The sequence below is a fragment of the Mandrillus leucophaeus genome, unplaced genomic scaffold (genome assembly GCF_000951045.1).
Source record: "Mandrillus leucophaeus isolate KB7577 unplaced genomic scaffold, Mleu.le_1.0 Scaffold37, whole genome shotgun sequence".
Classification (NCBI taxonomy): domain Eukaryota; kingdom Metazoa; phylum Chordata; class Mammalia; order Primates; family Cercopithecidae; genus Mandrillus; species Mandrillus leucophaeus.
In genome coordinates this window covers 5,382,729-5,403,710 of record NW_012103920.1, presented here as the reverse complement: position 1 = coordinate 5,403,710, position 20,982 = coordinate 5,382,729, and the positions used below count along the sequence as shown (strand labels likewise).

Sequence of the window (20,982 nt, the reverse complement as noted above, 5' to 3'; positions counted from 1 at the left end):
TGGGATGGTGGTTGATGTACAAAGTAGGAGTTTGTCTTTGCTACTGATACCGTAGCTGGTACAAGGGTTTAATTCTCCAAGCACTGTCACAGGTGTCGCGTGTCTCACCTTCTCAGCAGCTCTGTGAGGTGGCAGCGCTGAGGACGCTGCCTGGACTCAGCTAGCACGGTTTGCTCAGTCTTCAACATGCTGAGTGAGGCGTTCCTGCACCCTGACAGAGACCCAGCTGCCAAGACTTTGTCAAGACAGACCAGAAGCCAGCAGTTCATAAAAAGACCTTGCCTGCAAGTTGTAGAATTTTTTTAGAAAATTCATGCTCTCTGTATTTATTTTCTTTAAAGTAATTGACAGGGAAAGAATGTTCATGTCCTATCACCTAGATAGATGTTGCTGTTTTAAAAATATAACTGTCTGTGTTGGCTTGAGTAGGTAAACTTTTAGGGAACCCAACCTACCCTTTGAATGCCTCTTGTAGCACCTGGCTTTTTCCCTGATGAAGTAATTGTATGTTTTCCTGGATTCCTTCTTACCTGGTGACACGTGTTTCTAGTTATTGGCCTACTATTTTAATTATAACTTTGGGTGGTGGTCTGAGGTGAAATGTTAAGTTTGACGCAAAAATCAGACTAGTTTATGTAACTGATTTGTTCACAGTAACAGCTTACATTTCCCAGAGCTTTTTGTATGCCAGGTGCTATGTGAAACCCTGGATATACAATATTCTTATATAGCAGCCCTCAAGATGAGTGCTAGGATTATATCTATTTTGCGGGTGAGGGAATGGAGATTAAGGCACAGGGTCGCGTGGCCAGAGGTGCACAGCGCACAGTTATGTGACTTATGGGGCTGTCTTACTCCATCTCTTAACTACCTCTTGGGACCAGTTAGGAACCAGTGCTTAATGAAACACTTTGAAGTTACATCTGCGGAAAGGGTAAACATTTTAGCTGGACAAGTGGCTTCTAGTCCCAGCCACTGAAGAGGCTGAAATAGGAGGATCACTTGAGTCCAGGAGTTCCAGTCCAGCCTGGGCAACATAGTGAGACCCTGATTCTTTAAAAAGAAATACAAATAAATAAGTAAACATTTTAAGAGATTATATACATTAGATATTATGAATTTTGTCGCTACATCCTGGAATAAAACTAAAACAAATACAGAGCAAAATGCCTCTAGATTTATTTATTTATTTATTTATTTATTTGAGACAGAGTCTCGCTCTTTCGCCAGGCTGGAGTGCAGCGGTGTGATCTAGGCTCACTGCAACCTCTGCCTCCCCGATTCAAGCAATTCGCCTGCCTCAACCTCCCAAGTAGCTGGGACTACAGGTGTGTGCCACCGTGCCCACCTAATTTTTGTATTTTTGGTAGAGACGGGGTTTCACCATGTTGGCCAGGATGATCTCGATCTCCTGACCTCGTGATCTGCTCCGCTAGGGCTCCCAAAGTGCTGAAATTACAGCGTCAGCCACCGCGCCCAACTGCCTCTAGATACTTTGAGTGATTCAGCAAGCCCCTAAAGTTGACCCCGTAGCTGGGGTCACAGTCCTCTTTCTTCTTCTTCCCTCACTTCTTCCTTATATCTGGCTTCTAAAGGCAGGCTGTCGGGAAATTTCTACAGGGCTGCTGCTGCTTCTAAGATGAGGAATTTGACCTGATGTAAACAGTGACATTTATATTCTGCCCATGCCGTCTCTGAATGTCTGTTTTTACTATTCTTAAGAGAGAGTATTATCTGGGAGAGAAAAAAAGGTAATACAATTGATTACTTTTTAGAAGAGTTAATTTTTATTTATTTTTTTTTTTAACAGTCACACCGAGGAGAAGACTCAGTGGGAACATCCAAAAACTGGAAAAAGAAAACGAGTGGCAGGAGGTTTGTATGTTGTTGTCAAAGGATCTTGATTGAAGCATGAAGTAGACGGGGAAAATGTCACCGGCAGAGAGGTGACAGGTTATGGTGTGTTTTTGGGAGGGCTGTCTGGTAGAGAAAACCGGATTCCCACTCTGAGGAGCTTATGGGATTTGGCAGAAGAAGAAGATGAGATCGCAGGGTGGAGTGAGGATGATTTCTTACTGGTCTTAAAGTACCAAAATGGCCGGACATGATGGGTCACGCCTGTAATCCCAGCACTTTGGGAGGCCGAGGCGGGTAGATCACCTGAGGTCAGGAGTTCGAGACCAGCCTGGCCAATATGTTGAAACCGCATCTCTTCTAAAAATACAAAAATTAGCTGGGCATGGTGGCGCGCGCCTATAATTCCAGCTACTTCGGAGGCTGAGGAATAGGACGCTCTCAAACCCAGGAGGCGGAGGTTTCAGTGAGCCAAGATCATACCACTGCGCTCCAGCCTCGGTGAAAGAGTGAAATGCTGTCTGAAAAATAGCAAAAACAACAACAGAAAACACAATAAAAATAATTGAGGGCTTTGATTCACAGTGTATGATGTTTTCCTATAGTTGCAGTGTTTATAAATTTGTTCTTGGCTATGCTATGGAATTAAATATGTAAGTATTTGGGAATTTCGTAAAGATTACCATGACTTCTAGGTGATTCTGAGCTAGTGTGTGATCCACAGAATGGAAGTATAAGAAGGAACCAGGCGAGGTGACTTGTGCCTATGATCCCAGCAGTTTTGGAGGCAGAGATGGGAGGATCACTTGTGCCCAGGAGTTTGAGATGGGCCTGGACAACATAGTGAGACCCCATCTTAAAAAAAAGTTTGAGAAGATTCCTGCCCTTAAGAGGTTTAGGGTCTAGTTGAAGCGTCAACGTGTACACATGAGAAAAAATGGCAATGCCGTCTAATATCATGCGAGGCATCACAAGTCAGCGTATGAATGACGTTGGTTGCCTGCCCTGCACGTAGGTATATTCTGTGAGCCCATTCAAGGGAGAATTCCCATTGATTGGTGCAACCAGTAAGGTTTATAGAGTGATCAGGCATAAAATAGGTTTTCTTCAAAGCAAGAGGCAAAAATGTGGAGCCCAGGTGGGATCAGGGGCCTTCTGCAGCTGCCGCAGTTGGAACATGTGACTGAAGCCAGTTGATGTGACAGCTGTTGGGTGGGAGGGACAGGCTTGGGGCGGGGCCTGGAGGGCTCCTCCCCTTCCTGACCCGGGAATTGTCTTTACTTCTCCCTGGCACCTGTAGACCTGTCTTTCTTGTGTTTCAGATTTGCCATACGGATGGGAACAAGAAACTGATGAGAACGGACAAGTGTTTTTTGTTGAGTAAGTATCTACAAAGAAACCACTCTCAGCTATTTTGCTTTTTAATAGGCATTTTTAATTATAAAACTAATACACAGTAACTGTAGAAAAATACAAAGTAGAATAGTATGGATCTGTAATCTTAGCAGAAGTAACTACTTTTAACATCTCTGGATTTATTCTTCTATTTTCGATGCACATGCATCCTTTAAAAAAAAAGTAAAGAGGCCTGGTACAGTGGCTCATGCCTGTAATCCCAGCACTTTGGGAGGCCAAAGTGGACGGATCACGAGGTCAAGAGATCGAGACCATTCTGGCCAACACGGCGAAACCCCATCTCTACTAAAAATACAAAAATTAGCTGGGTGTGGTGGCACGCGCCTGTAGTCCCACCTACTTGGGAGGGTGAGGCGGGAGAATCACTTGAACCTGGGAGGCAGAGGTTGCAGCGAGCTGAGATTGCGCCACTGCACTCCAGCCTGGGTGACAGGATGAGACTCCATCTCAAAAAAAGAAAAAGAATGCCCTGTGTGGGCTGTTTAGTAACCTGCTTTTTCTACATAATATATTGTGAGCATTTTCTTGTATCCTTATCTGTTTTTCAAAAAGATGCTATTTAGCAGCTCTGGAGTTATTATTTTGTACAGATATACTATAATTTATCAAATTGCCTACTGGACTTTAATGCTAAATTCCTTTTATTGAGAACCTATAGTTATAAATAATGTGTTGAGTGAACATCCTTATCTGTAAGACTTTTTCACCTCTCTGATTGTGTCTTCAGGATAAATTCCAGTATCACGCAGCAATAGTAACCGCCTGTCCAACATACAGCATGAGCCAGGCCTGATTCTAATCATCTTGTGTCTGTAGCATTAGGTCATTCGATCCCCCCGGTGCCCTGAGACGTAGTATTGTTATTATCGCTAGCTTACTGCCAGTGACACAGACTTGAGGGGGTAGGTGACTTGGTAAGGATTCTACAGTAAAGAAGTAGCACAGCCAGGCTTTGAGCCCAGCACCTGCTCCAGGGACTGTATTCTTGACCACTGTAGTTAAGAGAGGAATGAATGTTTCACGACTGCTGACATTTAAATTAGAAGCTTGAGTAGTCTTTGACAGGATTAGGATTGGTTGGTTAATAGAAGTTGATTTAAGCAGGATTTTTTTTTTTTAAGTTATGAATGTAACATAAACGTTTTAGTGTTTTGATTCAAGTACACCAACATTTAGGGGTCGGGCCAGCCCTGCTCTTTGAGTTTGAGTTCGCTGCAAGGATCCAGTGTTGTCTTCCTTCCCCAAGCACACCTGTAACATAACATCTACAATTTCTACTTTCACCTTAGGGTTGAGCAAACACAGTATTTTCAAAGAATCTGATTGCTACATCATTTGGGACTTTTATGGTTTTTTCCTAGCATTTTCACTGCAGTTGATTGAACCAAAATTTTTTTTTAGCTGCTTGTCTTTGAGGCTCTCCAAAACATTCAACCACATTTTCATAGATAACCAGTGACACTATTTTTCACCTCCCATGTTATCAGTTCGTGTAATACTAGCTTGCTAAATAATGTAGTTACAGTAACAAGTTCAAATGACATACGTGTTTTTTGAGCAAACCTGGTGAACTTTTGGTGCACAACTAATATTGAGAGCAAATGGGCCAAGGCTTGTTTGAGAGGAGTCTCTCAGGCCGCCATAGGCAGCCCCAGGACAAGGCTGCCTAGCAGTTGGATAGGTGGGAGTGCCTGTTATTTGTTAAAAGGCTTTTCCCCTAACTTGTGAAAGTTTTTTTCCCCCTCAGTTAATTGAGGATATCAACGCATGGGTTATATGTTGGAAACGTTTTTTTTTTCCCAAGCTTTCTTTTGTGTGTGTGTGTGTTTTGTTTTTTTTTGTTTTCAAACTGGGTCTTGCTGTGTTATCCAGGGCTGACGTACAGTGACAGTAACAGCTTGCTGCAGCCTCAACCTCCTGGACTCAAGTGAGCCTCCTGCCTCAGCCTCCTGAGGAGCTGGGACTCCAGGCCCATACCACCGTGCCCAACTAATTTTTAAATACCTTTTTTTGTAGAGACTGAGGCTCAGTATGTTGCCTAGCCTGGTCTTGAACTTCTGGCCTCCAGTGATCCTCCTGCTTTGGCTTCTCAAAGCATTGGGATTACAGGCATGAGCCACCACACCTGGCCGAATGTCTTAAATTATGTAGTCAGATCAGTTTTCCCCTGTGCACTGTGTGCCTTTGCATTCACGCTTGGAAAGTTACTCCCTGAAATGGGTATTAATCAACCAAGAGCAGCAGTTCTCAGGCACGGTTCCTGGACCAGCAGCATTAATATCACCTGGGAATTCATTAAAAATGTACCTTCCTGGGCCCCCACCCCAGACCTACTGAACCAGCACCGGGGTGGGGCTGGCAGTCTGCGCTCTAATAAGTCCTTCAGGGGATTCTGATGCTCCCTAGCTTGAGAGCCACCTCGCTAGAGCAGGGGCTGTCTACTTTGTCAGTAAAGGGCTAGATAATATGTTTTAGGATTTGGAGGCCATAGGGTTTCTGTTGCAGTGATTCAACTCTGCCTTTGTATTGCTAAAGCAGCTATACACAATATACCAGTGATGGCCATTGTTGTGTTCCAATAAAACTTTATTTACAAAAACAGGCAGTGGGCCAGATTTGGCCAGCTCCTGGTCTAATCTAGAGGAGTAAGCAAGGGCTCACGTGATCATCCTCCCACCTCAGCCTCCCGAGTAGCTGGGACTACAGGCATGTGCTGTCACACTTGAAATTTTGTTTAGTTTTTGTAGAGACGAAGTCTCACTATGTTGCCCAGGCTGGTCTTGAACTCCTGGGCTCGAGTGATTCTCTTGCCTTGGCCTCCCAAATTGCTGAGATTACAGGTGTGAGCCACTGTGTCCAGCCTCCAGTATATTTTAATACCGTTTCTACAAGATTTAAATCAGTTCCAAATCAAAATGAGTGCTCGTAGAAGGTATGAGTGCAGAGCCTTCAAATGAAAATCGTTAGAATTTTATTAGTCGGCAGGTTTCTTATTTACAACTAAGACTTCCATTTTGAGTTTTCTACTTCTCTACGTCTTTAGACCCTTGCACAGGGCTGAGAGATTTAACTGAAATCTACTGAAAAGAGTGGCTGGCAGATCTTACAGCTGCATTTACATGAATTAGATAAAAACCCAAAGCCTTCTCAAGAAGCCTTTTTTGAGATCTAAGGATACATGGCAATAGTTATTGTATTTTACAGCATATGTTCTTGGCAGTTCTGAAGGAAGGGTTTGATGACTATCTTTTTTGGCAGAAATGTGATCCTTCTGGAGGCCGGAAGTTAGATTCAGTGGGCCCCAGTTCTTTTCAGGTTTAAGGAATAAGCGTTTTGGGCTATGAAAACTGGGGTTTGCCTAAAGTGTAAGATTGTGTTGTATTTATAAATGCCTGTGTTCGTTGCTGTGGGTTCACTGCTTGCTCCTTTTCTGGGCAGCCATATCAACAAAAGAACTACCTACGTGGACCCAAGACTGGCATTTACTGTGGATGATAATCCAACAAAACCAACCACCCAGCAGAGATACGACGGCAGCACCACTGCCATGGAGATTCTCCAGGGCCGGGATTTCACTGGCAAAGTGGTTGTGGTCACTGGAGCTAATTCAGGAATAGGTAGGCTGTTCACTTATTTATTTATCTTTGGGACTGCTATAATGAAATCCACTTAGATCTCACTATAATGGAATTTTGTATAGTGGTTCTCTGATTTAAACATGAGTTTTATCCTTTTCAGCTATCATTTCATTAACATCACCACCTCTTTTTAAATGCTAATGTTGTCATGGAAGCCTATGTAGGGGCTGACCTTGAAGTCTCCCAAAGCTGAACACTCAGCAAAAGACTGTGGCTATTTTGGTATTCAGGGATAAGAGACAACAGGCTCCGTCTTAAGAGTTTTTGACCTGGTCCGCATGGTGTACGGGCATATTCCAATTACCTGAGTTATTCAAACCAAAATTGATTGGTAATAGAATACGGGGAGCAACAAGGTATTATGTCTTTGGAACAAAGGATAGTACAGGTTTCGACTGGTCACTGAGCATATCATTTTCTTTGGGCACAGGATCTTATTTCTCTATAAAATTGGAGAATGAGTTCCTGTCTTCACCTCTAAATTAACCCTCTTAATTGCCAGTGTTTACCCACAGAGGCCATCATGGGTAGATGGCTCCAGAGGGTATCCTTGCTTCGATATGATGGACTGTTAAGGAGACAGGAGCAAGGCAGAAGCAAACCGTAACTCTTCATAGGTTTTTATTCTGATTTTGCTTTTGTATATTTACATAAGTATCTGACTCAGTGAGAACAACCTACTTTGAGTGTAGATATGCATCTTCAGATTTGTCGACATAGAAAACATTGCATTTGGCTGTCTTTTGTCAAGTTTTCTCTGTCCTTTTGGTCCCTCCCAGTCCCTACACTGCCCCCTTGATGGTCTCCTGTACTCATTTGTTTGTTAATTTTGTTTTTATTTTTGTTTTCTGTGGGTATATAAAGGTGTCGATATTTATGGGGTTCATGAGATGTTTTGATACAGGGATGCAATGTGAAATAATCACATCATGGAGAATGGGGTACCCATCCCCTCAATAATTTATCCTTTGAGTTATAAACAATTCAATTATACCCTTTCAGATATTTTGAAATGTACAACTAAGTTATTAACTATAGTCACCTTGTTGTGCTGTCAAATAGTAGGTCTTATTCTTTCTTTCTTTTTTGTACCCATTAACCATCTGCACTTCTTTCTTAATTTTGAACAATTCCTTGAAGCTCCAGAAATATTTTCTGGAATGATTAGGGAAGCACAGGAGGTAAAAATACATTGTTCAAGGGTCAATTATTGTGTCGTACAAGGTCTGAAATCTAACAGGCTGCCATCCGAGCCGAGAATTTTTGACTGTACTTGCCTACGAAGGTGAAGAAGCAAATGGGAATTTTTTTTAAGAATTGAAAGGGATTTATTTAAAATCACCTCTCATACCTCATCCTGGGCTCCAAATATGTTCAGTCCCTACATTGGAGTAAATTTTATATAATTGTCATTGAAGTCAAAACTGATGATGTAATATTAAAAACAGTGGCTGCATCCGCAATCCAAGAAGCAATACATTTTGTTGATCATATTAACTACTGTTAGGGTGAATGTGTGGACCCATACACTTGTGGAATAATTAAGAAAAAAGAACTTAAGGACTTAAAAATGTCTCTTTTAAAAATTTAACAAGTTAACCAGAGACTTTAAAGATCTTATTCTCTTAATCTTCTAGCTAGACTGTTTTTCTCTAATGAGTAAGATATGTGACTGCTGATTATTTTTTGTGTTAAGTGTTCCAACTGCTCCATGTGACATTACAGTTACATAGCAGACTCTCAAATAGAGCTAATGCTCTTTCAAAGATTTGCAACAGCAGACCTACGACATTGTAATCCAGGACTGACAGAGTGGGTTCAGAATATTTAAAGGGTGATACCTAGTTAGATACATAAGTCTTGGCGGAGAGGAGGAGATTCTGAAGCATTGAGAATAAGTTTGTGGTTGTTGAGAATGGCCCTCACATGTTGGAGTAAAGCCAAAAACTCTTTGTGCATCTTCACAGCTCCCACTTCCCCCTAAGACTCTTCCTTCCTGATACCTATGGTTCATTTTGCGGACACCGCAGGAGGTGTCTGCGGTCCAGTTGGAGGTTGTGGCAAATTGTAATGCTCAGGACGGAACAGATGTCGCACAAGGTCTTAGGGAGACCAGACTTTCCTATTCAAGTGCCCACAGCTCTTTCCCCAGCTGTCACCTTCCACAGGAATGGCCTTTAACACTGTCACCTCACCCCATTCCCCTCCACTTTTGGGAAGCATACATCTAGGTGAGTGGCGAACGTTTTTATTCTGAATTTTTGAAATAATATCGTACTGCAAGTTCCATGCAATCAAAAACTCACCAGTCACTTTCACCCTGCAGCAGTGGTATCAGGCCTGAAGAAAGGAAGAGGCTGCAGAGAGGCACATGGCTTTGCTAAGTTAGCTTTTATATCTTGTGTGGCTGCCTTAGAAAGTGTCCTTGCCCAAGTAGGCTGTGGCTTCTAGCTAAAGTCCTTCTACTAAGCTATGAAACACGCCAATTTGTAAATTGCTATCACTACTTCAGTTCCGCTTATTTCAAATGAAATAGCTGAATGCTGAGTGAATGAATTGGGCATCTTTACTTCCAAGACTTCTGGGGCATTCAGGAGTCATCTTCTGTCTAAACTGTAATGGTGCTGGTGGTGGTCCCTTTCCTTTGTCCACTCAAGGGAGCCTGTTTTCTTTGGATAAACTGTGGAATCTTTAACCTTGTGAATGTACGTTTTCTCTAAGGCAGAGTGGGCTGAAACAAAACATAACAGGATTTATTTTGGAAGTGGTGACTCCATAATAAAAACATAGATATCTAATTTGCCTTACAAAAGCCGATTTACAAATCTAGTATTTCCAGTGGTTCTTGCTTTCTTTTTTTTTTAATGCCCCACATGACACTGCTTTGTTGGAATTGCCACTGGTGAGGATCTCACTGATATGGAAGGGGACATCCCTCCCTTGCCAGATTTCAGGGTTGCACTGGAGCTGTGCCCCCTTTGAAGTGGCCTCTGAGCAGACTGTGTCTTGTATCATTTTCCTCTCGCAGTTGTAAGTGATACGGAGCTGTATTTTGAGTTTTTGTGACTGATGTTACTAAGGCAATTGGAGGGATTCTTAGTTCATCTAAAAAATCAGTGATTCTGACAGATAAAAGGATTTGGAGGAAATGTCAGAATAAAGCATTTTGGGTTCATGAAGTCCTTGGTGTTATAATTAAGGTTTATAGGCAGGTATTACTGCTGTTGACTGGATTGAGCTGTCTAGATTGGGGCTGAACAAACTACGATCTCTGGGCTAACTCTGACCCACTGCCTGACTTTGTAAGTAAAATTTTTTTGGAACACAGCCATGCCCATTTATTCCCATTGCTATAGTATTGAACTACTGTTTGTGTGTATTCAGTTATTCCAAAATAATATGGCCGTTTGCATGTTACTAGAAGAGTCACCCAATTATGGCAGAGATCTTATGGCTCGCAAAACCGTGAATATTTACTCCTTGGTCTTTCCCAGAAAACAAGTGCCGACTCCTGTATTAGATAATCCAGTTCATTCAAAGTGATATCACCCCAACAGTCTGTAAATGAGCCACAGCTTAGATGAAATTTAGGCACATGGGATGCCCCAGGCCACAGGAAGACTGTGGCAGCACATTGTATGTAACTGCTGGGGACGTTGCACCAGTGTCCTGTATCTCCTGTGCCCCTTGCCTCAAACCCCCTTGTTTTTTGGGAGCTGCAGCTTTTTTTAGGGAGTTGCAAGGATTAGAATGTTGCCTCCTCAGAAACTAACACTCTTCTCTCCTTGACCTTTGTTTAACCAGCTTTCTGAACCTGAAGAACTTTGTAGATTGAAAGCTGTAGCTTGTGGACCTCTCTCTGTGGAGATCAGCATCTCAGTATCCAGGGGGAAGGCATCTCTTCACCCAGAGCTTCCGCTAGGAGATCAAGAGGCCCGGAATCCCGCAGTCCTGAATGCTAACCAGTAGAGACAAGGGAGGAATTCATTTCTGTTTGTGTTCAACATAGACTGAGCAGGAAGGGCCGGGTGTTTTACAGCTCTTTGGAGTTAGCAGCTTGATGGCTCTGATTTGGTAAAAGCAACGGAAATGCCTTCAGCACGGTGAACATTACATGCAAATGCTGGGAAGTGTTAGGAAAGGGAATTTTTTTAGGCGAGGGAGTTTCCCATTGAGGAAGGTCCCTGCTTCGTTTTTAGACACAGCCCATCAGTCAGCTAATTTGGCTATGCATATAAATACTTTAGTATAAAATGCTGCCCCCTGCTACCTGCAGGCTGACATGTTGCTCATCAAAGGCAGGATCCTTCTAATGAGGGATTAGTTGGATGCCTAAATGTGGGACCACCTACTCTGTTCATCGTCTTAATTAGCTAGATGTTTGTTGGAACTCATGCAAATTATTTTCTGTAAGCAGACAGGTTTATTATCGTATTTAAGGAGTGACATCCAGGGTTTGTTAGACACCCATTAAATTTTTTTTTTTTTTTTTAAATATTTGAGATGGAGTCTCACTATGTTGCCCAGGTGTTGGTCTCGAACTCCTGGGTTCAAGTGATCCTCCCACGTCAGCCTCCCAAAGTACTGAGATTACTGGTGTGAGCCATTGTGCCCAGATGCTATTAACAAGTATGAACAAATTAGATATTTTCTGTCTAATCTTCTGTGGTAATGATGATAAAACTTCTTAACTTTCACTCCTAAACCAGCAGTGGCTAAAACTTGATTTTTAAAATTTTTTTCAGAGTTTGGTCTAGATGAAAAGTTTCTTTCACTTTGCGAACCTTTCGAACGCTGGGCTGCATCATATGTTGTGACTCTAGAGCTAGAATAGCCTAGCTTGGTTTCAATTTTTTTTTTTTTTTTTTTTTTTTGAGAGGGAGTCTCGCGCTGTCGCCCAGGCTGTAGTGCAGTGGCCGAATCTCAGCTCACTGCAAACTCCGCCTCCCGAGTTTGCGCCATTCTCCTGCCTCAGCCTCCCGAGTAGCTGGGACTACAGGCGCCCGCCACCTCGCCCGGCTATTTTTTTGTATTTTTTAGTAGAGACGGGGTTTCACTGTGTTAGCCAGGATGGTCTCGATCTCCTGACCTCGTGATCCGCCCGTCTCGGCCTCCCAAAGTGCTGGGATTACAGGCTTGAGCCACCGCGCCCGGCCGGTTTCAATTTTTGAACCAAAGGACCCATTAACAGAAACAAAACTTTTTTTTCCTCCAAACAAATACAAGCTGGCCACGTTGGTAAATACCAGTGAAATATATTTTGGGACCGACACTTGAATTTTCTGTTGGTATTTATGTCACAAAATCACCTCTTTAAGGTTTATTACGTGGACCTATACATATGCCTAGTTACATATCAAAATGTATATATTTTGGGGTATAAAAAGTACGTGCTCAAGGTATCGCTCACTCCCCAATTTGTTTTCCTTGAAACAAAATGAAGGTATAAAAATTTCATGCAGGGAATCCCAAAATGTAATTATAGTGTAATGTTGAAATTGATTGTCTTAGCTTACAGAGCCTACTTTTTAAAACTTAGGGTCTTGTTTCTAAATCTTGTGTTGACATTACAGTGTGAACTGTAGTTGCCGTACTCTTTGATCCTACAAATCTTCACCATGATGAATTCATATCTGGTGCACATTCTACCAGTTCTACACGAATACAAGAAAATTGCTTTTTCTTCATGTAGAAAAGGGTATTCATTCCTAATATTTTAAATCCACACTTCCCAATTATGGACTACACCAGCTTCCTTTACACCTTTGCTTTGTTTTCTTTTCCGTGCCTAAATGTTACTGCATTTTGCCTTTGAGCCTTAACCGTGCCACTGATGTTTTTTTTTTAATTCTCAGTTATTCCAAAAGGCCCCATAAATCTGAGGCCATGGCTAACTTACATTTAGTCATTTTCTTGGGTAAAACATACTCATATGAAATCATTACACTTGGGATCTTGAAATGCCTGATTAGTTTCCTTTCGGATTGTTGACAAGACTTAAACCAGTGGGATCTTGGCATTTATCTTTTTAAGAACCTGGTGCTCATTAAGGAAAGAAAAATATTCTGAAATAATCGAAATAACCTTTTGGGCATTGAAACTCCATTTTAAATTAAAAACATTTGTGTCTACTATTCTCTTATGCCAAATTATACCCAGGTATTGTAAGTAAAATTATTTTGAAGTTACTTTGTTCTAAGGAACTATGGAAATTCTTGACAATATTAGACAAAGTTCTTAAATGACATTATATAAAAATTGAGAATGAGTACCTTATGACTTAACCATTTTACACTGAAATATTATTGGACATTGAATGTACATGGAAATCACATGATCAAAGTTTTTGAGAAGTAAATATCTAAAAGAAGAGACCAATTTAAAACATTCTAATGAGCTTCATCTCATATTTGGTAATCTCACGTAAAATAATAGGGATGTGTGTATGTTATATATATTTTTAAAATAGGTTTGTAATCATGTATACAGTAGTCCCCCCTTATAGGTGGTATTTCACTTTTTTTTTTTTTCTTTTTTTTTGAGACAGAGTCTTAGTCTGTCGCCCAGGCTGGAGTACAGTGGCATGATCTCGGCTCAGTGCAACATTTGCCTCCCAGGTGCTAGTGATTCTCATGTCTCAGCCTCCTGAGTAGCTGGAATTACAGGTGCACACCGCCACGCCCAGCTAATTTTACGTTTTAGTAGAGAAAGGGTTTCGCCATGCTGTTCATACAGGTCTCGAACTCCTGACCTCAGGCAATCTGCCTGCCTCAGCCTCCCCAAATGCTGGGATTACAGGTGTGAACCGCTGGGCCTGGCCAGTGTTTCGCTTTTTGAGATTTCAGTTACCTGAGGTCAACAGGCATCTGAAAATACTTATTTTGAGAGAGAGACAGTATGAGAGACCACATTTACATAACTTTTATACAGTATGTTGTTATAGTTCTATTTTATTATTATTGTTGATTTCTGACTGTGTCTAATTTATAAATTAAAATTTGTCCTCGGTATGTATGTATAGGTGAAAGCATGGAATACATAGGGTTTGGTACTATCCAGTTTTCAGGCATCACTGTGGGTCTTGGAATGCATCTCCCGAGGATAAGGGGGGGCTACTGTCTGTGTGAACCTGATTAGATCTCAACTGAAACTTTGTTGTCACATGCGGTCATCAGTTGAATTTCATGCTTGCATGTAGGTTTAGATTTTAATTACTTTTTTATAGTGTCAGCATAACAAATGAGGGCCATACAAACCACTGTTTAATGACAAAGTGGTTCAAACTCATAATTAAAAAATTTTAATAATAGATTTTTGTTCTACTTGAGGTTTTGTAGTGTTACATCAAGCTTGAAAACTTGGAAATTGTTTTACTTAAAACCCAATTAAAATAATTTGATCTTTTGCTTTTACATCATATAGTGGCATAGTAAGAATTGTAATGGAAGATGGTATATTACTTTTTTTTTCTTTTTTTGAAACTGTGTCTTGCTCTGTCACCCAGGCTGTAGTGCAGTGGTGTGATCTCAGCTCACTGCAACCTCCACCTCCCGGGTTCAAGTGATTCTCCTGCCTCAGCTGCCTGAATAGCTGGGATTACAGGTGTGAGCCACCATGCCCGGCTAATTTTTGTATTTTTAGTAGAGACAGGGTTTCACCGTGTTGGCCAAGCTAGTCTTGAACTCCTGAACTCAAGTGATCTGCCCACCTTGGCCTCCCAAAGTGCTGGGATTACAGACATTAGCCACCGTGCCCAGGGGTGTTCTACATATTTTCTTTAATCTAAAAGCAGAAACGTCTTTATATATTTTTATTTTTTCCACTAGAGGGCTCTGTTGCCCTTTGATATAATTAAACAAAAGAGGCAGCCTTGCTATATAGTTCTCTTCCTCTCAGTCTATCTTGCTTTCATTTTGGTTAAATAATGTCTTTTACTTTTCTAACATGTCTTTTAGGTCTTCTACTTCTCTGTGATGGAGTTCAAACTGAAGACTGGTACTAGTGTCATGTTTCCTTCTTTTTCTGTCTCTTTTGTTTTGTTTGTATAAAATGCCAGGGATGAAGGGATCCACTTCATAAAAAGGCCCATTGTGTTCAGGGAGCAGCCTGTTCTGCCAAATCACACAAGGGCATGTGTTTTCATGACATTATTGCTTTTGAGTGTGCTGGCCTAGCAATAATATGATTTTTTTTCCTAAGTGGAAATTGTAATATTTACATATTAATACCTCTGTTTAAGGTTCATTTTGAATGCCTTGGTGACTCGATGTTTTTTTTCTTTTTGAAATGTAGTCTCCCTCTGTTGCCCAGGCTGGAGTGCAGTGGCGCAATCTTGGCTCACTGCAACCTCCGCCTCCCAGGTTCATACAATTCTCCTGCCTCAGCCTCCTGAGTAGCTGTGATTACAGGCGCCCGCCAACACGTCCGGCTAATTTTTGTATTTTTAGTAGAGACGGGGTTTCACCATCTTGGCCAGGCTGGTCTTGAACTCCTGACCTCATGATCCACCCGCTTCGGCCTCCTGAAATGCTGTGATTACAAGCGTGACCTACTGTGCCCAGCAGCCCTATGTTTTTTTCTAAGAATATAGTGTCCCTTGCCCCCTGCCACCAGCCTTACCCAGTGTTACATAATTTATTGTAATTGTTTATTAATGATACGTTCTTCCTGTAGAAGAAAACGTGTCCTTTTTGGCTCAGTAGAGTATGTGTTTCTTAAATAAGAGGGATCATATTAAACCAGCTCCTTAATGTGAAGCAGATAGCCAGTGTTCTCCATGTACAATCTAAAGGAGGGTAATTTTTATTTTGGCTCTGTAATTATGGTTTGAGGCAGCCCATTAATCGCATACTTCAGCTGTCAAATAGAAATTTGGCCCAGAAAGGAATACACTTTGGCTTTACAAAACTGCTTATTTTCAGATTTTTAAATGGGGACAAAAACGAATATGCTATATTATATACTTTTATTTACATAATTTTTTTTCTCAGCAACTTTTTCTCTTTCGAAAATGCAAGAGCCTGAAAAACATTGTGAATATACTTGTAACACTGCAAAGCTGTTTCACCAGAGTAAAGCTGTTTCGGTTGTTCATATACAAGTGTGTTTGTTGTTTATCAAATAAATTCTTAAAACTAGATGGCGATTGTGGGAGTTATTACAGACTTCATAATAAATGAGATGCTGACAGTTGAAACCCCCTTGACCATTGCCTATTTGGTATGACACAGCCTTTCTTGGACTTTTGTAGTCTGTATGTGAGCAGATATGAATCCTCAGCTTTCTCCAGAATAAGATTTGGGTCCCTAGAAGGCCTTCTTGGAAAGATCTCTTAAATGAAGACACCAGTAGATAGATCAAAAAGCAGGTTCCAATAGCTCACTTTTAGTTTCTTGCCCAAATTTCGTTTCTTGCCTAAATTTGTGATCTCCCTTTGGCTTCATAATAACAGTACATTTCATGAAGTGCTGGTCTCGGTCTACACAAGCCCAGCTGAATGGGGTACGTAGGAAGGGTTGCGTTGTGTGACATGGTTTCACATTAATTGTTTTCAGTCTTTGAGTTGTTGGCTCACCAGGCTCTGCTGCTTGATGGTTTTACTTTTTGTGATTTTTGGAGCCTTCATGTTAGAAGCCATATTTGGATGGTCATCTCTCTGAAAGCAAAACAGGGTTTCTTCACTAGACTCTAAGAGGACATCTGAGATGGTGTGCATGAACGAGAGACAGAGAGAGATGGGGGCCAGGAGGAAACTCCTATTTCAGTGTCTACTATTTCTACCTAGGTAGAGGATAACTAGCCAGATGAACAGAGCTAAGCCTTTTGTATAAAGTTTATTTCATATAAAGAGGAACAAAATCAGAATCAAATTTCTTCTGTAGTTGCACGGAAACTGAAGTTAAAGCTAATACAATGTTTTCCATTTTTACCCTTACCTCTAAAACGTACTTAATTGTTACAGATGAGTATTTATTGATTATAATATTGTATTACATTGATAGCCCTTCAAAATTTATGAAGATTTCGTACTTGTCATATTTAATTCTCACCACCGTGCTTACAGCTGTCTTGTGATAATGTCGAAAGAAAGGGGCAGGGAGGTAAGGTAACGTGCTTGAGATCATACAGCTGTTGGGCGGCGGGTGCCCCCAGGATAGAGCAGAGGGTAATTGACTCCATGCCTGGGGCCCCTTCCACTGTACATGCCACCGTCCTGTTGGGAGGAATAACAGCACAGTCCTGAACGAGCTCTTTCTAAGCAGCTCATTCAGTTTGTTAGTCTTGAGTTTGGAATCAGCCAATTTATTTCAACCCGTGAAGGCTTGCTCTGTGCCCGGTCAAGTGCTGGGAGTGGCATCTGAGGGAAGGTCCAAGGCAGATGTGATTTCCAGACCACATGTTGATCCCGGATTCGGAAGCTGAAGCTTAGGAGTGGGCATGATGATTCTAAACCTGTAATACAGGTTCTAATGCCTATAAACCCAGCCCTTTGGGAGGCTGAGGCAGGAGGATTGCTTGAGCTCAGGAGTTCAAGAGCAGCCTGGGCAACATAGCAAGACCCCATCTCTACCAAAATAATTTTTTTTTTTAAAAGCTGAAGCTTTCTTTACCAAAACCTCTTTGGTATTATGATTGTAAAGCAAGCATATTGAGGAATAAATCTTGGGGAATGGGAAGCAGCATTCATCAAACGCCTGCATATGCCAGGCGTTAGGCTAGATTCTCTTGATGTGCCTTCTCATTTAACATAAGTAATTATTTTAAAGGTTATTGTGATTAACATGTATTCCTTATGGAAAATTTAGAAAAGTGAAGAAAAATCAAAATAAGAAAAAAATTTTAAAACCCCCAAATTCTTACCAGTTAGAAGTATACTATTAATATTTAGCATGTACAATTCTAAGCTTGTTTTCCCTTCTTTTGTGATTTTTCTATTTAACTCTAAATTGTGAGTATCTTTCTGTGTTGTTAAATACTCTACATCTTAAATGACTGCATAGTATTCCATTATGTGGTTCCAGCTCTTCTCCCAGTGTGGTACATTTGGGTGGATTCCAGCTTTTTAATAGTTATGGAATGGGGAAGCACATTTTGTAATTAAATGTTTGTACCCGTCCGTGACTCTTCTATAGTTTTATTTTGTGGAGGTGGAATTGCTGAATCAAGTGATTTGCTCCCCAACCTTAATATCTTGTTTTGTCAAACTGCCCTGGAAGGTTGTACCAATTTGAACGCTCCTTTGCCCAGCATCCTTGCCAAACTTGAGAATTAGAATTTTTAAAAAGTATCACTTAAATTTGCCTATCTCTGATGATTAGCAAGATTGATAAGCTTTTCTTATGTCTGGCCATTTGTTTTTTAACGAATTGCCTTTTCATCTCATATGCATGACTATGGGATGTGTATCGATGGCTAATTGATTGCTTGCCTCATGTGCTATAATTTAATTTTCAAAATGTCCCCAAGAAGTTAATTTATCAAGTGTCTGTTACTTTAAGTACCTATTCAATCCTGTGATCAAGAGGAAATTCACAGAGAAAGAAATTGGCCTAACTCCTCAGTTTGCTTCACTAAAATCTTTTAAGCACACATCTTGTCTATGATGCCAGCTGCAACTCAAATCAAAGACACTTGCTTTGGTACCCGCATTTCAGGAGAGAATACCCCAGAAAACTTAAACTTGGCCGGCTTTGCAATGGTGGTGGAGTCCCAAGGTGACACAGTAGGCGAGATTTGATTACTTTGGTTTTGCAGATTTCCGCTAGATCTTCTATTAATGACAGTAACAGCGCTTCAGAGCTTTTCTATACATTCTCTCATTTGATGAGCCTGCTCTCAGGTGGAGAAATTGTACCACTGCTGAAAATAGCTTTGCTGACAGTTAGGGCAAGCTTCATCGGTAGCAGGTTTCTATCTGGAAAGATATAGGAGAGGAACACTGACTCTGGAAGCAGACGTGACCTAGTTTCGAAACCTGGGATAACCACTTCCTATCTGAATGACCCAGGCAAGTTACTTTCCTTCTCGGAACTTCTGTTCCACCTCTGTGCAACATGGACAGTCCTCCTACTTTGCAAAGTTGTTAAAGATGGGAACTCCAGAGTGCCCAGGGAATTGTCTGCTGATCATTGCAGACGTTTAATAACGTGTAGCCATTTCTGGAATGGGAGGCAATAGGATCGAGTTACCACTGAAATTAGTTTGATATTTTCCTAGCTTCCTGGTTCCCAGATCCTCAAGAGGCTGCCATAATCTCTGTGAATTTGTCCTAAAATGACCTTTATAAATAACTGCTTTAGACATTGACTTGTCTTTGGTATGAAGGAAAACATTTTAGAATTTTTTTGGTTGGAGGTCAGTAGCTTCATCCAGAAAAGAAAAATCAAATGGGGAAAAAAAAAAAAACCACCCCCAAAAAAACCACCCAGACAAAGTTATTTTTGTTACAAGCAAGGACCACAAAAAGATGTATTAATCTTGGGGGAAAAAGGGAAGGAAAACTATTATTCTTGAAAACTGTTATACCATGCATCCCGGTAACATCTTTGTTACTGAGAGTTTTGTATTAGCACACTTGTTCGCTCAAGTTTGTGATAGTTTATAGGACTTCCTGGTGTATTACGTGGAAATGCTCAACTTTGCTGTCCCATTTTTTTGATCATATCCAAGAATGTGTCAATGTTGGAATACAGTTTTGTCGGCACTTAAAAAGGTAGGACAGTTTCATTGACGTCTACTGGACATGCTAGGAAGAGAGCTGTAATTTGACACAGATTGTCCTTAACTTGGGTGACTTACGGCAATCACTTAACCATTTGAGCCTTACTTCCCTCGTTTGTAAAATCAAGAGAATAATAACTTCTCTGTCACGTACTGTTTTGTACAGATCAAGTACAACAATATGTGAAATGCTGTAATGAAGAATTCCAGTAGTGTATGAATATAAGGTTGCTGGCATTTGGGGAGAAATAATAGTTGTAGAAGAAGGAGTCCTAAAGGGAAGATTAGGATTGGAAGAAGATGGAGGAAGAGAGTAATTTAATTCCTTAATGGAAATAATAAAATAAGAGCTCTGGACTTATTTGTTCTTGTTGTTAGGAGATGGGGAGAGGTTTCTGCAAATATCTTCTTCAGGATTTACAAAGTGAACCAGATGTCCGGTAACAGGGTTGCATGTTATGCAATTGATTGGGTGGTGCTGACTCTAGCCACATATTCAGGAGCAGAAACTTGATACAATAAGAAGGGAACCTGCAGAGGCAGAAAATTCCATGGGTTGCAGCTGTGTTGAGATTACATTGGTGGAAATGTTGCGAGTTCTTGGGCGATGCAATTTCTTCCTGCTTGCCTTAAGTTTCACCTGCCCAGGTCCTTACTTCTGTTCACGGTGCAGCACGAACTTAGATACAGACTGGGGATTCAGACACAAATGGGATGCTGCTTGCTTATATAACGTCCACAAAATTGCCGGCCACATCTTGATTATAGAAACTCTTTTCCTGGTGATCACACAAAGCAAAAGAATGAAAATAATCCATCTCTTTCAAATGGAGAGACTCCCCTGTGTCAGCCACCATTGGCTATAAGGATAAACTCTCAATACTTTTTGTATCTTGCAGTATAATGTCTTCCAACTCCCTTTGATATTACTGCGCGGCTGTGTGGTACAGCAAGGCAGCTGTGGGTTTTAAATTCAGCAGCTAGGTCTGAGAAGCTCCTATCAGCTGAGAGATCCTCACTGCATTCCAAATGGCATTAAAATGCTATTACAACTTTATTAGCAAAGGAAGTTTCAATTCTAAGTTCATGTACAGTTACTAGATTGAGTGTTTGACAGGGTAGAGAGCTCTGTAGTAGATCCATACGGGAAACATCTCAGTCAGGGTGCGGAGTCAGATTTTTGGCAAGGGAAACCGTCCTTTCAGCCTGAAAAGCTGACTTGGGAGCTGTCAGCCTGTGTGCATGAGGGCTTTTTTCCTCCCAGGCTTAGTGTCGCCACTTGTCCAGTGTTTCTTTTTAATTGCCTGCTGGCCTGATCTGGGAGGAACTTGGGGAAGCTAGTCGCATTGGTGTG

At 41.2% G+C, this 20,982-nt stretch overlaps 1 protein-coding gene across 2 annotated transcripts in view; it reads left to right on the top strand.

Moving 5' to 3' along the window:
- WWOX (WW domain containing oxidoreductase) overlaps positions 1 to 20,982 on the top strand; it is a 1,226,505-nt gene that overhangs the window by 6,909 nt on the left and 1,198,614 nt on the right. For both annotated transcript variants that reach the window (XM_011990088.1, XM_011990089.1), the window contains exons 2-4: positions 1,811 to 1,875; positions 3,177 to 3,234; positions 6,709 to 6,887. In XM_011990088.1, coding sequence (XP_011845478.1) covers positions 1,811 to 1,875; positions 3,177 to 3,234; positions 6,709 to 6,887 — 302 coding nt within the window. The remainder of the gene's footprint in view (positions 1 to 1,810; positions 1,876 to 3,176; positions 3,235 to 6,708; positions 6,888 to 20,982) is intronic.